Source organism: Symphodus melops (genome assembly GCF_947650265.1).
Source record: "Symphodus melops genome assembly, chromosome: 10".
Classification (NCBI taxonomy): Eukaryota; Metazoa; Chordata; class Actinopteri; order Labriformes; family Labridae; genus Symphodus; species Symphodus melops.
In genome coordinates this window covers 27,107,447-27,123,202 of record NC_136700.1, presented here as the reverse complement: position 1 = coordinate 27,123,202, position 15,756 = coordinate 27,107,447, and the positions used below count along the sequence as shown (strand labels likewise).

General features: G+C 49.3%; 1 protein-coding gene across 1 annotated transcript; it reads left to right on the top strand.

Moving 5' to 3' along the window:
- The first annotated feature begins 1,722 nt into the window (after positions 1-1,722).
- On the top strand, positions 1,723-15,471 carry nlk2 (nemo-like kinase, type 2). The gene is made up of 11 exons (XM_079353739.1): positions 1,723-3,461; positions 6,979-7,108; positions 7,406-7,461; positions 8,346-8,452; positions 8,550-8,635; positions 10,959-11,168; positions 11,326-11,427; positions 12,152-12,238; positions 12,529-12,727; positions 13,721-13,814; positions 14,418-15,471. The coding sequence occupies exons 1-11, from the start codon at positions 3,010-3,012 to the stop codon at positions 14,470-14,472; spliced, it is 1,578 nt and encodes a 525-aa protein (XP_079209865.1). The 5' UTR covers positions 1,723-3,009; the 3' UTR covers positions 14,473-15,471.
- Positions 15,472-15,756: the final 285 nt, after the last annotated feature.

The window sequence follows — 15,756 nt, the reverse complement described above, 5'->3', positions numbered from 1 at the left end:
TACTCTGGATTCAATCGCCCCCCTAAAACAGAAGCCAATCAAACGACAGAGATCAGCTCCATGGTACAATTTAGAAACCCGTACTCTAAAACTAACGTCACGTAAATGTGAAAGAATTTGGCGCTCCGCCAAAACGATAGAATCTCGTTTAATTTGTCCAGATAGTCATAATAGATATATGAAAGCTCTACGGCAGGCCCGCACGGCCTATTACTCGTCTCTTATCGAAGAAAATAAAAACAACCCTAGATACCTCTTCAGCACTGTAGCCAGGCTGACAGAGAGTCATAGTTCATTCATCTATTCCTTTAGCCCTTAGCAGGAATGATTTCATCAGCTTTTTTAATGATACAATTCTAAACATTAGAGACAAAATTAGCAACCTACCACCTTTACTTAGTGCAGATTCCTCCTATAATTCAGATACAGCAGAAACGGCTCCAATTTCTGACACTAACCTCGACTGTTTTTCTCCATTTAACCTCTCAGAACTAAACTCGATTATTTCTGCGTCTAAACCGTCAACCTGTCTTTTAGATCCAATCCCAACCAAGTTGTTTAAGGAAGTCTTTCCTCTAGTTAGCAGCTCCATACTAGATATGATCAATATATCTTTAGCAGCAGGTTATGTACCCCAGTCATTTAAAGTAGCTGTCTCTAAATGTCCTACAGGAGGTAGAGTCTGCAGTTATCAGACCTGCTGGTACCTACAGTCTCTAAACTACAGGAGGTAGAGTCTGCAGTTATCAGACCTGCTGGTACCTCCAGTCTCTAAACTACAGGTGGTAGAGTCTGCAGTTATCAGACCTGCTGGTACCTACAGTCTCTAAACTACAGGAGGTAGAGTCTGCAGTTATCAGACCTGCTGGTACCTACAGTCTCTAAACTACAGGAGGTAGAGTCTGCAGTTATCAGACCTGCTGGTACCTACAGTCTCTAAACTACAGGAGGTAGAGTCTGCAGTTATCAGACCTGCTGGTACCTACAGTCTCTAAACTACAGGAGGTAGAGTCTGCAGTTATCAGACCTGCTGGTACCTACAGTCTCTAAACTACAGGAGGTAGAGTCTGCAGTTGTTTCTTCTATGATGGATTAAGCTGGTAAGTAAGGTAACAATGAGCATGGTCTTATACCTGCTCTTTGTAAAGTCTGTTATACAAATAGCCTCAGTTCTTCTTCTGCTTGTAACGTCACCACAGACCTGTATCAGTATTTATTTACGCTCATCCAATGTTGTTGTTTTAGTTTATTACGGTACTTCAAACTACACGTCGTGACCAGGCTCTCTGAGCAGCTCACGCCGTCACAGGCTGCACGCGCTGACAGTCAGGGAGCTTACTGTGATGTCATCACGCTGCTGTAGCTGATTGGCTGGTCGTGCTGTCTAATCCTATGTGGTGGGATTTTAGACTCTTTTCAGAGAGTGTGTCATTTGGCTCCCTCAGCTCCGAAACGGTTCTGTATTTATTTACAACCACTTTTACATTTTATAATTCACCATTAAATGATTGATTATTTAATATTAAAGAGGACATATTCTCCCACCTTTTCAAAATAGTCCCTCTGTCGTCTAAATGAAACACCTGTGTTTCCATGGGTGGCGATGCAAGGAGAGGGGATTTTAGTGTCAGATCCCACTGTGACGTATTTAAGCGAGATGTTGAAGTCATAAAAATCATTTCAAGGTTAGTCGTGTCGTTATCAGTAACTTTTGTAGTTCTGTGACAAACCAAAACTACAAAAGAGCTGACCAAGATTAGCAGACCTATTTGTTCTTGTAATAAGAATAAGTTATTTTAGTGTGTTAGCTCCATATTTAATGTTGTATTAAAAGCTTTGATCATTTTTAAGAATAAATGTCTCATGTGAGATCCGGTTCGTTGTGGTCAAAAAGGAGTCGGTTCGAAGAGCCGGTCGTCCGGTATCAGCCCTCAGCAAGACACTCAGCACCGAGCAGCTGAGGTTTTGATCACCATGTTGGAGCGACTGTTCGTCGTAGTTACCGTGTGACCAACACTTGGCTCGTGTCGGCGGCTCCACGGAGCACCGAGGGCCGCGAGAGAAGCGCGTCAGCCGGGGGAGCGTCCTCCTCCCTGCACCCGGAGACACGGACGGAGGGCCGGACTGTTGTTCTGATTTGAGGAGAACACGGACGCAGATCAGCTCCAAGCTGTCAGCTGAGCACCGCCGTCTCCTGTCCAGCTCCTGGCAACAGCAGGAGAACTGATCCCGCACTAACAGGATTCACTGTTTAAGCCTCCCTGCAGGTGTTTCCTTTCCGGGGGAGGACACAGACCGAAAACAGGGCTGCTGTAGATGAGGGGTGGAAGTAGTCTCCCCGATTGTCTCTCCCGTGTTGTGGGTCATGCAGGAAGCTCCGTGTGGGTCCGGCTGAGGGCGCACGGCTCGGAGTCTCGGGGTAATAATATGTGAGCGCGGTGGACGGCCGAGGCCTGAGCCTGCTGTTGTTTTGTGGCCTGGCCTGGGAAACACTTCCTCTGCACCGGATCAGCAGCTTTGAACACGGCCCGGAGATTAAAGCGAGGCTCTGTGGACTCGGGTCGGGGGGAGGGTGGGGGGGGGATAGATGCCGTGTGGAGGCCCGGAGCAGAGTGTATGGATGAGTGCACCCTCATGTGACAAATCTGACTGAGGCTCCTCAGGAGGACGGCGGCGCCCCCTCCATCATGACGGACTTCTAGAGCCAAACACAGTTCATTCACTGAGGGGGGGCGCGGGTTGTTTCCTCCTCACTGTCCTGATTCGTCAGGGTTCCTCGATGCTCTGCTTCATGATATGCAGCCTGATGGTGAGCAGGCACTGACATTTATCTAGAGGAAGTGGGTCAGATCCTTGTTGGTATTATGATAAGGAGGGACTCCCTGCTGGCCCATAGGAGCTGTTGTTGGACCGTTTAAAGGCCAGACCTGATTCCTACATGTTCCTGTAGTGGTCGTGTTGCAGCCTGGTAGCCATTATCATCACTTCAGACGCTTTCTGCTTCATTTTATGGCTCTTTGTGGCACATCAGCTGCAAATGTTTCAAAAATGATGGCTGCTTACAACGGTGGCTCCTCAGCAGTGGCTGCCCATCACCCGCATCACCACCACCAGCTGCAGCACCTCCCACCTTCCCACATGCACCACCACCACACAGGCCAGCATCACCTGCAGCATCCGGGTTCTGCCGCCGCCGTGCACTCGGTCCAACAGCACGGCTCTACGGCAGCTGTTGCGGCAGCGGTGATGCTTAACCCCAGCCAGCAGCAGCCGTACTTTCCCTCTCCGGCCCCCGGTCAAGCCCCGGGGCCGGCGGCGGCCGTGGCTCCCGCACAGATTCAAGCCGCTACTGCTGTCAAAGCTCATCAGCACCATCAGCACCAGCAGCAGCAGCACCTCCAGCAGCAGCTCGACATAGAGCCCGACAGACCCATCGGATATGGAGCGTTTGGGGTCGTCTGGTAGGTTCACTGCCCTCCATTCATGTTTCAATTCAAAGGTTACAGGCACTGTGGCAACGTGTGTGACTCTGTGCTGTCCAGACCAGGGTAACTCTGTCCAGTCCAGGGTGACTCTGTGCAGGACAGACCAGGGTAACTCTGTCCAGGACAGACCAGGGTGACTCTGTGCAGTCCAGACCAGCGTGACTCTGTGCAGTCCAGACCAGCGTGACTCTGTGCAGTCCAGACCAGCGTGACTCTGTGCAGTCCAGACCAGGGTAACTCTGTCCAGTCCAGACCAGCGTGACTCTGTGCAGTCCAGACCAGCGTGACTCTGTGCAGGACAGACCAGGGTGACTCTGTCCAGTCCAGACCAGGGTGACTCTGTGCAGTCCAGACCAGGGTGACTCTGTCCAGTCCAGACCAGCGTGACTCTGTGCAGTCCAGACCAGGGTGACTCTGTCCAGTCCAGACCAGCGTGACTCTGTGCAGGACAGACCAGCGTGATTCTGTGCAGTCCAGACCAGGGTAACTCTGTCCAGTCCAGACCAGCGTGACTCTGTGCAGGACAGACCAGCGTGACTCTGTGCAGGACAGACCAGCGTGACTCTGTCCTGTCCAGACCAGGGTGACTCTGTGCAGGACAGACGAGCGTGACTCTGTCCAGTCCAGACCAGCGTGACTCTGTCCAGGACAAACCAGGGTGACTCTGTCCAGGGCAGACGAGCGTGACTCTGTCCAGGGCAGACGAGCGTGACTCTGTCCAGGGCAGACCAGCGTGACTCTGTGCAGGACAGACCAGCGTGACTCTGTCCAGTCCAGACCAGCGTGACTCTGTCCAGTCCAGACCAGCGTGACTCTGTCCAGTCCAGACCAGCGTGACTCTGTGCAGGACAGACCAGCGTGACTCTGTCCAGTCCAGACCAGCGTGACTCTGTGCAGGACAGACCAGCGTGACTCTGTGCAGGACAGACCAGCGTGACTCTGTCCTGTCCAGACCAGCGTGACTCTGTCCAGGACAGATGAGCGTGACTCTGTCCAGGACAGATGAGCGTGACTCTGTTCAGGACAGACGAGCGTGACTCTGTCCAGGACAGACCAGCGTGACTCTGTGCAGTCCAGACCAGCGTGACTCTGTGCAGGACAGACCAGCGTGACTCTGTGCAGGACAGACCAGCGTGACTCTGTCCTGTCCAGACCAGGGTGACTCTGTCCTGTCCAGACCAGCGTGACTCTGTCCAGGACAGACGAGCGTGACTCTGTCCAGGACAGACGAGCGTGACTCTGTGCAGTCCAGACCAGGGTGACTCTGTGCAGTCCAGACCAGCGTGACTCTGTCCAGTCCAGACCAGGGTGACTCTGTCCAGGACAGACCAGGGTAACTCTGTCCAGTCCAGACCAGTGTGACTCTGTCCAGACCAGACCAGCGTGACTCTGTCCAGTTCAGACCAGGGTGACTCTGTCCAGGACAGACCAGCGTGACTCTGTCCAGTTTAGACCAGGGTGACTCTGTCCAGTTCAGACCAGGGTAACTCTGTCCAGGACAGACCAGCGTGACTCTGTGCAGGATAGACCAGCGTGACTCTGTGCAGGACAGACCAGGGTGACTCTGTCCAGTCCAGACCAAGGTGACTCTGTGCAGGACAGACCAGCGTGACTCTGTCCAGTTCAGACCAGGGTGACTCTGTCCAGGACAGACCAGCGTGACTCTGTCCAGTTTAGACCAGGGTGACTCTGTCCAGTTCAGACCAGGGTAACTCTGTCCAGGACAGACCAGCGTGACTCTGTGCAGGATAGACCAGCGTGACTCTGTGCAGGACAGACCAGGGTGACTCTGTCCAGTCCAGACCAGCGTGACTCTGTGCAGGACAGACCAGGGTGACTCTGTCCAGTCCAGACCAAGGTGACTCTGTGCAGGACAGACCAGGGTGACTCTGTCCAGTCCAGACCAAGGTGACTCTGTGCAGGACAGACCAGGGTGACTCTGTCCAGTTCAGTCCAGGGTGACTCTGTCCAGTCCAGACCAGGGTGACTCTGTCCAGGACAGACCAGCGTGACTCTGTGCAGGACAGACCAGTGTGACTCTGTCCAGTCCAGACCAGCGGGACGAACTGGGTCAGGTCTTTTTGTTTTGTACTGTCGGACAGATGGTGGTGCCGCAGTGGTGAAAACAAACTTTCTTATCCGATTATTTGTGTCCATGAAAAGGTGGTGTGGAAATAGTGTGTAACATTTTCACACTGGTGAGTTATTGTGTGTGCTGAGTAGACAGCATTCTCTAGTATCGGACTGTTGGCTTGAAAAAGGTCTTTAAATGTTTCAGGTGACCCAGGTCCCCCTGTACTCTGGAGTGTCTGAAGCTAGTTTAAGTCCTGGTTAAGTCCAGAACCCGTCAAAGCTTCCTTATGTGTCTAAAATCTGAAAAGAAAAGTGTTGCCTTTCCACAGCTCATAGCTTTAAATCATGAACAGACTCCACATCAGTTACTCTCAGTCAGAGAGGATCTCAGATCTGCTCTCCATACATGAACAGACCCTCACCCTATCCATGTATCCATTGTACGTGTCAGAGTAGAACCCCACCTTGGAAAGTGTTCTAACTGTTAAGAGGTAAAAAGCAGACGTGGTTAACCCTAACGTGCCTGATGTTGGAGAGCGTGAGCTTATTAGTCGTGTTTGGAGCGTGGCGTCGTCTTGAAGCTTGGATCTTAGCCTGCTGCCATCTGTTTCCTGCTCTGATCCGATTTAAAGGTTCACTGAAGGTTACATGGGACAGGTCGGGGCTGCTATGTGTGAAGCTGAAGCGTCTTACTTCCACCTGCTGTGTTCCTCACGAGGACCAGATCGTCCTCTCAGCACTAAAAAGATCACCAGTCTCAGTTTGAACCACGTTTCATTGTGTTGTTGATTTGAACTGATCCTTCATGACCTTTGACCTGGTGTCATCAATGGATGGAGTTCTGAGTCAACATTTAAAAGAAACAACCAGGGTTGATTATTACTAGCCGTCCAATGAAATGCTCTAAGATGTTTGTTCACTCGTGACCCTCTCAGACCGGGGGGGGGGGGGGGGTCTGACAAAGTCAGATCATCTGACAAGGTTCTGACTTTGTTGGACAGATCTTAAATGGAGTCCGTTAAAGACTGAATGAGGGGATAGTGATGTCATTGGGATCACGTGAGGAGGGTCATGATGTTGACTGGAGAAAAAGAGCACCGCGTGAGTGGAGGTCCGCTCTTTAACGTGTTTGTTGAAGAAGAAGCTTCAGTTTCGTTAATCACACGTCTCTTCATCGAGCTGTATTTATGTGACGAGCAGCCGAGTGCTGGCTGCATGAAGGCAGTTTGTCGAGCAGAGGCGGTGCTAACGCTGATGACTGGGGGAAGCTTTGAACATCTGTCCTTTCCCTTCATCCGTCCATCCCATCCAGCCGGGCAGAGCCGCCTCTCCATGCTTTGCACACACAGGTTGATACAGAGAAGCTAAACTAGGCGTCTGTCTCTTCCATGATTCGTCTTCTGCGTTTCCTCTTCACCAGGTCTGTGACGGATCCCAGGGACGGGAAGCGAGTCGCCCTCAAAAAGATGCCCAATGTCTTCCAGAACCTCGTTTCCTGTAAGAGAGTTTTCCGGGAGCTGAAGATGCTGTGCTTCTTCAAACACGAAAACGTAAGTACTCAGAAAGGCCTTACTAGCATAAAGCAACGTGGATCAGGGATCTGGATCCAGGAGGTCTGAGACAGATCTTTAGAGAGCGCTCAATGTTTCCCATCATACATTGATCACTGAATGTTATACCATTATTATTTTTGATCCTCTGTGGCGTTAAGCTGCACGTGTCAGCTGTGATGACATCACTGTCTGCTGGCGGCGAGTGAGTGATCAGAGAACATGTACATGTGTGCATATAAAGGTTGTGTGTGATTGAACAGGTGAGCTAATACCTGTTGGTAACTGTCTCCTCAGGTGCTCTCTGCTCTGGACATGCTGCAGCCTCCACACGTCGACTACTTTGAAGAAATGCATCCTTTTGTTGATCAATATTTATTTGTATAGAGTCAATTCAGAACAGCTGTTATCTCTTTACAAACAGCAGGTTGAGGAGCTTCCTGTTTGACTGTTCACATTACAAAGAGCAGGTAACAAGACCATGCTCATTATAAAAAGCAGGTAAAAGACCTTACTTATGGCCCAGCTGAATCCGTCATAGAAGAACAAACTTCCCTTTAACAGGCAGAAATCTTCAACAGACCCGGATCATGATGAACAGCCATCTGCTAAACTGAGCTGAGCTTGAAATGGGATAAGATGCAGAAAGAAGGGTAGGATAGGATAGTAGCAGAACTCTGGACTTCCTGTGAATAGAACAATGATTCTGAAACTCGCTGTCATCCGAAACGGCTCCACCACATCAAGTTTGGGGGCGGCAGTAGCTCAGTCTGTAGGGACTTGGGTTGGGAACTGAAGGGTTGCCGGTTCAAGGCCTGGTGTGGACCAAATCTGGAAATTTGAAAGGTGCCAGACCACGTCCTGAGCACTGCAGGGGCTTCCTTGAGCAAGGCACTGAATCCACCCCCCTACAACCCTGGAGCGCCAGCTCCGTCACTCTGATGTCTCTCCGTCAGTGCACAGGTGTTTCAGCCTAACCTAATTACAATAGATCAATAAAGTACAACAAAATAAAAATGGATTTTTCCTGCCAACTCTGCAACTTTCTGCTTATCAAGACATCAAAATCCTTTCAGAGGAAAAACTTAACGGGGGTCTCTCTGTGCAGAGAGTGAAGACGAGATATTCATCAGCACTTCCTCTTAATCCTAGTAGTTTATTTCTACCCAATCAGCTGCTCAAGTCAAACAACTTCTTCCTATTTGTTGGTTTTGACCCTTAACTCTGTGACCGTCAGCTATGTGGTGACTGAACTGATGCAAAGTGACCTCCATAAGATCATCGTCTCACCGCAGCCTCTGAGCGCAGACCATGCCAAAGTGTTCCTCTACCAGATCCTACGAGGTATGAGTGTCTCCTCCTCACGTGTCAGACTCATGATGATAGATGTGAGACACCTGTAGACCGGATCATGTAACCGTCTGTGGTCTTCCTCCACCAGGGCTGAAATATCTTCACTCTGCCGGCATCCTGCACCGAGACATCAAACCTGGCAACCTCCTGGTCAACAGCAACTGTGTGCTCAAGGTAAGTGCAATGTGAAACACGGCAACAGACCTACACACCAACAGACTAACCTGCAATAGACCAACAGACTAACCTGCAATAGACCAACAGACTAACCTGCAATAGACCAACAGACTAACCTGCAATAGACCAACAGACTAACCTGCAATAGACCAACAGACTAACCTGCAATAGACCAACAGACTAACCTGCAATAGACCAACAGACTAACCTGCAATAGACCAACAGACTAACCTGAAGTAGACCAACAGACTAACCTGCAATAGACCAACAGACTAACCTGCAATAGACCAACAGACTAACCTGAAGTAGACCAACAGACTAACCTGAAGTAGACCAACAGACTAACCTGCAATAGACCAACAGACTAACCTGCAATAGACCAACAGACTAACCTGAAGTAGACCAACAGACTAACCTGAAGTAGACCAACAGACTAACCTGCAATAGACCAACAGACCAACCTGCAATAGACCAACAGACTAACCTGAAGTAGACCAACAGACTAACCTGCAATAGACCAACAGACTAACCTGCAATAGACCAACAGACTAACCTGCAATAGACCAACAGACTAACCTGAAGTAGACCAACAGACTAACCTGCAATAGACCAACAGACCAACCTGCAATAGACCAACAGACTAACCTGAAGTAGACCAACAGACTAACCTGCAATAGACCAACAGACTAACCTGCAATAGACCAACAGACTAACCTGCAATAGACCAACAGACTAACCTGAAGTAGACCAACAGACTAACCTGAAGTAGACCAACAGACTAACCTGAAGTAGACCAACAGACCAACCTGCAATAGACCAACAGACTAACCTGAAGTAGACCAACAGGGTAAGTCTCTTCTGTCAGGATCAGTTTTTTATTTTGTTTAACCTTTATTTATCCAGGAAAAATCCCATTGAGATTAAAAACCTCTTTTTCAAGGGAGTCCTGGCCAAGAGGCAGCAAACATACATACATACACAATCAGACTCACAACATACAGACAATTAACAGAAATTAAAATGATAAAAGACAATGAGTAATAAAACAGTTACAAGTAAAGGAGTGTGTCTCAAGTTCTCTCAGCTTGAATTTAAAAGCATTTAAAGAAATCAGTTCAGTTATTTTCCAGTCTTTTTGTAGCATGTAGAAGGAGCGGAGTGGAAAAAAGCCTTTTTTCCCAGTTCTGTCCGGGCAAATGGAACAGACAGCAACAACTGATCATTGGAACGCAAACTGTAAGAATCAATACTTCTCCGTACAATAAGGTCACAGATGTATGAGGGCAGGAGCCCAAGCATGGCCTTGTAAATAAAAGTGCACCAGTGTCTTAGCCTCCTGGTGGACAAAGAAGGCCATCCCACTCGGGAACACAGTTCACAATGATGAGTCCGGCCTCCACAATTAGCAACAAATCTGAGAGAAGCATGGTATACAGCATCAATCTTGCTGAGACATTTAGCTGAGGCATTCATATATAGCAGGTCTCCATAATCTAAAATGGATAAAAAAGTTGCAGTAACCAGCCGCTGTTTCACCTCAAAAGAGAAACAGAATTTATTTCGGAAGAAGAAACCCAATTTAAGTTTCAGTTTCTTCACAAGTTTCTCAATATGGAGCTTGAAGGAGAGGGTGTCATCAAGCAAGACACCAAGATATTTGTATTTATAAACCAACTCTATGACATTTCCCTCAAGAGTGGACACTGTGGGAACAGCTTGAGGTGCTTCCTTATTGTTTGAGAACAACATTAGTTTAGTCTTATCTGTGTTGAGGACTAGTTTAAGCTGCAGGAGTGTGTGCTGGACCACGTTGAAGGATTTTTGCAGGGATTCAACAGCTTTAGCAGGAGTTGATCCAAAACAGTAAATAATGGTGTCGTCAGCGTAAAGATGCATATTAGCATCCAACATATTTTTTCCCAAATCATTAATGTACATGATGAACAGGAGGGGGCCTAATATTGAGCCCTGTGGCACCCCCTTTTGGACGCTCACAAATTCAGAAAGCAGACCATCATGTTTAATACACTGGGTCCTGTCACTCAAGTAATTTGTGAACCAAGAAACTACATGATCTGACAGACTCAAACAAAGAAGCCTATGCTTTAAAACAGCATGGTCCACAGTGTCAAAAGCTTTTGACAGGTCAATAAAAAGTGAAGCACAGTACTACTTTTTATCAAGAGCAACAAGTACATCAGTGAAGCCAGATCACCCAAAGAGACCCGGTACGTTGACCTCAGTGTTACTGATGAGTAACAGACGGGTGAAAGGGACTTTGTGAATGAAAATGCTCCTCTAACACCTGATCCTCCTCCAGATTTGTGACTTTGGCTTGGCCCGGGTGGAGGAGACAGACGAGTCACGCCACATGACTCAGGAAGTGGTGACACAGTACTATCGTGCTCCTGAGATCCTCATGGGGAGCCGCCACTATTCCAACTCCATCGATATCTGGTCTGTGGGTTGCATCTTCGCTGAGCTGCTGGGCCGACGAATCCTCTTCCAGGCCCAGAGCCCGATCCAGCAGGTAACCTCTGAGGACAGAATGCAATTTAGACTGTGTGCAGGGGTTAACTTCAACTTTTGCAAAACAACAATTGACCAGTTAAAGGTGCCTGAGCCGTCGTTGTGGTTTATGTCAAACAGGAAGTTCGATTTCAGAATTTTATTGTGTGTGTCTGTAGCTGGATTTGATCACAGACCTGTTGGGGACACCGTGTCTGGAGGCGATGAGGACGGCGTGTGAAGGAGCTCGCGCTCACATCCTCAGAGGGCCTCACAAACAGGTGAGCACTGTCTTCAGGTGGTCCGGGGGAGGAGGTGATGGTTGGTCCTGGGGAGGAGATGAGGGAGGAGGTGAGGGTTGGTCCTGGGGAGGAGGTGAGGGAGGAGGTGAGGGTTGGTCCGGGGGAGGAGGTGAGGGAGGAGGTGAGGGTTGGTCAGGGGGAGGAGGTGAGGGTTGGTCAGGGGGAGGAGGTGAGGGAGGAGGTGAGGGTTGGTCCGGGGGAGGAGGTGAGGGAGGAGGTGAGGGTTGGTCAGGGGGAGGAGGTGAGGGAGGAGGTGAGGGTTGGTCCGGGGGAGGAGGTGAGGGTTGGTCAGGGGGAGGAGGTGAGGGTTGGTCAGGGGGAGGAGGTGAGGGAGGAGGTGAGGGTTGGTCAGGGGGAGGAGATGAGGGAGGAGGTGAGGGTTGGTCAGGGGGAGGAGGTGAGGGAGGAGGTGAGGGTTGGTCCGGGGGAGGAGGTGAGGGAGGAGGTGAGGGTTGGTCAGGGGGAGGAGATGAGGGAGGAGGTGAGGGTTGGTCAGGGGGAGGAGGTGAGGGAGGAGGTGAGGGTTGGTCCGGGGGAGGAGGTGAGGGTTGGTCAGGGGGAGTAGGTGAGGGTTGGTCCGGGGGAGGAGGTGAGGGTTGGTCCGGGGGAGGAGGTGAGGGTTGGTCCGGGGGAGGAGGTGAGGGATGGTCCGGGGGAGGAGGTGAGGGGGAGAGATTTGATGTGTATCCTGTCTCGTCTGCAGCCATCACTTCCTGTTCTCTACACTCTGTCGAGCCAGGCGACCCATGAAGCGGTTCACCTCCTCTGCAGGATGCTGGTGTTTGATCCGGTGAGTCCTTCTGCTCTGCATAGACCTGTTTCTGTGTCTGTAATGAAGCTCGCTCGCTCACTCACTCACTCAGTGATGTGAGAAGGCTGCAGGATATAATCAGGAGAATTCACCTGGAGCAACTTGGAGGGGGTGGTGACCTTTATTCACCACCATAGACTGTCTGCACGCCACCTCTACCATCTCCGTGCTTTAATCAACCTGCTGCATTCAGCAGCACTGACTGCTCCTCTCTGAAGATATCTGCACAGTATGAGGTGTAAATCTTGATCTGTGGTGTTTTCATCCAGTTGAAGCGGATTTCAGCGAAAGATGCCCTGGCTCACCCATACCTGGATGAAGGTCGCCTGAGATACCACACCTGCATGTGCAAGTGCTGCTACACCACAGCGTCCGGCCGCGTTTACACCAGTGACTTCGAGCCTGTCACCAACCCCAAGTTTGATGACGGCTTCGAGAAGAACCTGAGCTCTGTGAGACAGGTCAAAGGTCAGTGTTTAACAGGTTCTCTGAGCAGTCACATCAGCACGGAGAGGTCACAGAGAGGTCACATCAGCACAGTGAGGTCACAGGAAAGTCACATCAGCACAGAGAGGTCACAGGGAGGTCACATCAGCACAGAGAGGTCACAGGAAAGTCACATCAGCACAGAGAGGTCACAGAGAGGTCACATCAGCACAGAGAGGTCACAGGGAGGTCACAGGGAGGTCACATTAGCACAGAGAGGTCACATCAGCACAAAGGTCACAGGGAGGTCACATCAGCACAAAGAGGTCGCATCAGCACAGAGAGATCACAGAGGTCACAGGGAGGTCACATCAGCACAGAGAGGTCACATCAGCACAGAGAGGTCACAGGGAGGTCACATCATCACAGAGAGGTCACATCAGCACAGAGAGGTCACAGAGAGGTCACATCAGCAATGGGAGGTCACATCAGCATTGGGAGGTCACAGAGAGGTCACACATACGCACAGAGAGGTCACATCAGCATTGGGAGGTCACAGAGAGGTCACACATACGCACAGAGCGGTCACATCAGCATTGGGAGGTCACAGAGAGGTCACACATACGCACAGAGAGGTCACATCAGCACAGTGAGGTCATAGAGAGGTCACATCAACATAGAGCTCAGGGGATAGACATTACGACCTCCTTCTGGAGACGGGCATGACGTGTTAACAAGGCGTTCATGTTTTATGACTTCACTATAATGTTGGACCTGATGCACTTCACATGGTGGTCTGTGCAGTCCTGCTTAATGGGGTTCTTGTACCCGCTTTCAGTCCGAATAAATCCAATCTAGAATTTCTGATTTAAAACAAGTTGTCACTGGAAACATGAAGTCTCATCTCTTCTGGTTTTAACTGATTGTGATTGAGACCGTTCAGAAGAAGACACTAGTTTCATTAGATTATAGACTCATCTGAACATTGGAATGTTTAATGAGACACTTCTGTGGTTGCTCTATGTTTTTTAACAGAGATCATCCATCAGTTCATTCTGGAGCAGCAGAAGGGGAGTCGAGTGCCTCTCTGCATCAACCCTCAGTCGGCTGCTTTTAAAAGCTTCATCAGGTACTGCTCACCATGCAGCATGCAGCCATGCTCCACACAACACCTCCACCTACACGCTGGGCAGACACCTGCAATTTATGGCCCATTTTTGAGAAGCTCACTGATTTTTGAAGTAGGTCCTAAATTCTGCCTGATCGCGTTGTGCTCATAGAATGAGCGGTTAGGGGGGGGGGGGTCACAGGAACCAATCACAGTCAGACCTGCTGCACCAGACTTGTTCCAAACTCACACATGGAGAGCAGAGCCACAGGGCCAATCCCCTGGTTCATTTTATCTCTTCCTGATTGTTCCTGCAAACAGGAAAACAGATTCTGGAAGCACCAATGTAACAGCAGGCATTCCTGACATACACACACACACACACACACATTTCATTCTGCAGTAGTTTTTAAAGTACTGACTTGACTTAATTATTTATTCATGATAATTTATTTATTGAATACTTAATTTAACAAGCACAGGTTTACAAGGTGAGCACATCATTTGTAAGCTGTGGTTGTGCGGCGTCTTTAATGTCTCACTCATACCTGGTGAGTATTTTCTGAACATGGTTACGTGATAGACTTGTATTTACTCCGCCCCCTTTGATGTCTCCGCCCACAGCTCCACAGTGGCTCAACCATCTGAGATGCCTCCGTCTCCACTGGTGTGGGAATAGCCTCTGCTGTGCGCCATCAGTGTCTCTCCTGACAGGCTGCTAAACTGGAATCTGGTGGCGACTGCGTAGCATTTCACTGGAGAGCAGGACTCACCTGCAGGTCTACTGAGACTCACCTGCAGGTCTACTGACACAACTCCACTCACCTGCAGGTCTACTGAAACAACTCCACTCACCTGCAGGTCTTTGGCAAAGGGGGTGGGGGGGGGGGGGGGGGGGACTTAAACTCTGTAGACCAAATCAGAATGTTTTAAATGAACCCATCTGATCACTTAGAGTTTTTACTGTTAGTGCATCTTAATGAAGTATGTTTCTGTTGATATAGATATATATTAATACAAATTAAAAAAAACATGTTTATTTAAAAATGACCACTTGTTATGATAAGAGATGTTCCAAAGCCAGCCTGGAGCCTGAACGTCTGGGTCAAAGATCAGAAAGAACAAGAGTCTATGCACCAATCAGAAATTATCGTATATTAACACAGACTTTAATCGACCCGCTTCTCGGGAATTCAGTTATCTTGCACACAATGAGCCGCTCTTTGCTGCCTCCATTGGGGTGCCTTTCTGTAACTACAGTTACACCTTTTGAATGGTTTTATTTAAAAAGGACACAGCAGGTCTGAGGGGCTGCAAGCTGAGCTACTGCTGTTGTAGAGGATCTCTAGAAACAGAGAGAGAGAGCGGGCCAGGGACAAAGAGTGAGCGACTGGTCTTCTGCACATGTTTATGAATACTCTCAAAGAGACAATAAATAAAAGTGTGGTACGGTTTCTTTCTAGGTTCAGAGCCGGTTTTTAAGTAAATCTGGTTATTGGAACATCTCTGATCACAAAAATACTCTGTTTTCACGCCCACCCTCACCTAGCATAGGTGAATCAAATCCAAATTCTTCTTCAGACAATCGATTGTAGATGTGTTTAGAGGCTTAAGGCAACTGAGAAATTCCCTCTGATAAGACTTTGCACTTGAGCACATTAAAACTTAATTTATAAAATGAAGTTATTATGTTCACAACCTCCTGTCTATCATCACACGACCTCCTGTGTCCTCGGCCACGACCTCCTGTGTCCTTGCCCACGACCTCTTGTGTCCTTGCCCACGACCTCTTGTGTCCTCGGCCACGACCTCCTGTGTCCTCGGCCACGACCTCTTGTGTCCTAGCCCACGACCTTCCGTGTCCTTGCCCACAACCTACTGTGTCTGATCCCACGACCTCCTGTGAACCGGTGCACATTTGGTCATTGTTTTTACTTGTATAAGAATATTTGCCAAAGAGGAG

Coding starts and splice junctions, on each gene's coding strand:
- nlk2 (XM_079353739.1), top strand. CDS start 3,010: ATGGCTCTTTGTGGCACATCAGCTGCAAATGTTTCAAAAATGATGGCT. Junction 11,169..11,325: donor CCCAGAGCCCGATCCAGCAG/GTAACCTCTGAG, acceptor GTGTGTCTGTAG/CTGGATTTGATCACAGACCT. Junction 11,428..12,151: donor TCAGAGGGCCTCACAAACAG/GTGAGCACTGTC, acceptor TCTCGTCTGCAG/CCATCACTTCCTGTTCTCTA.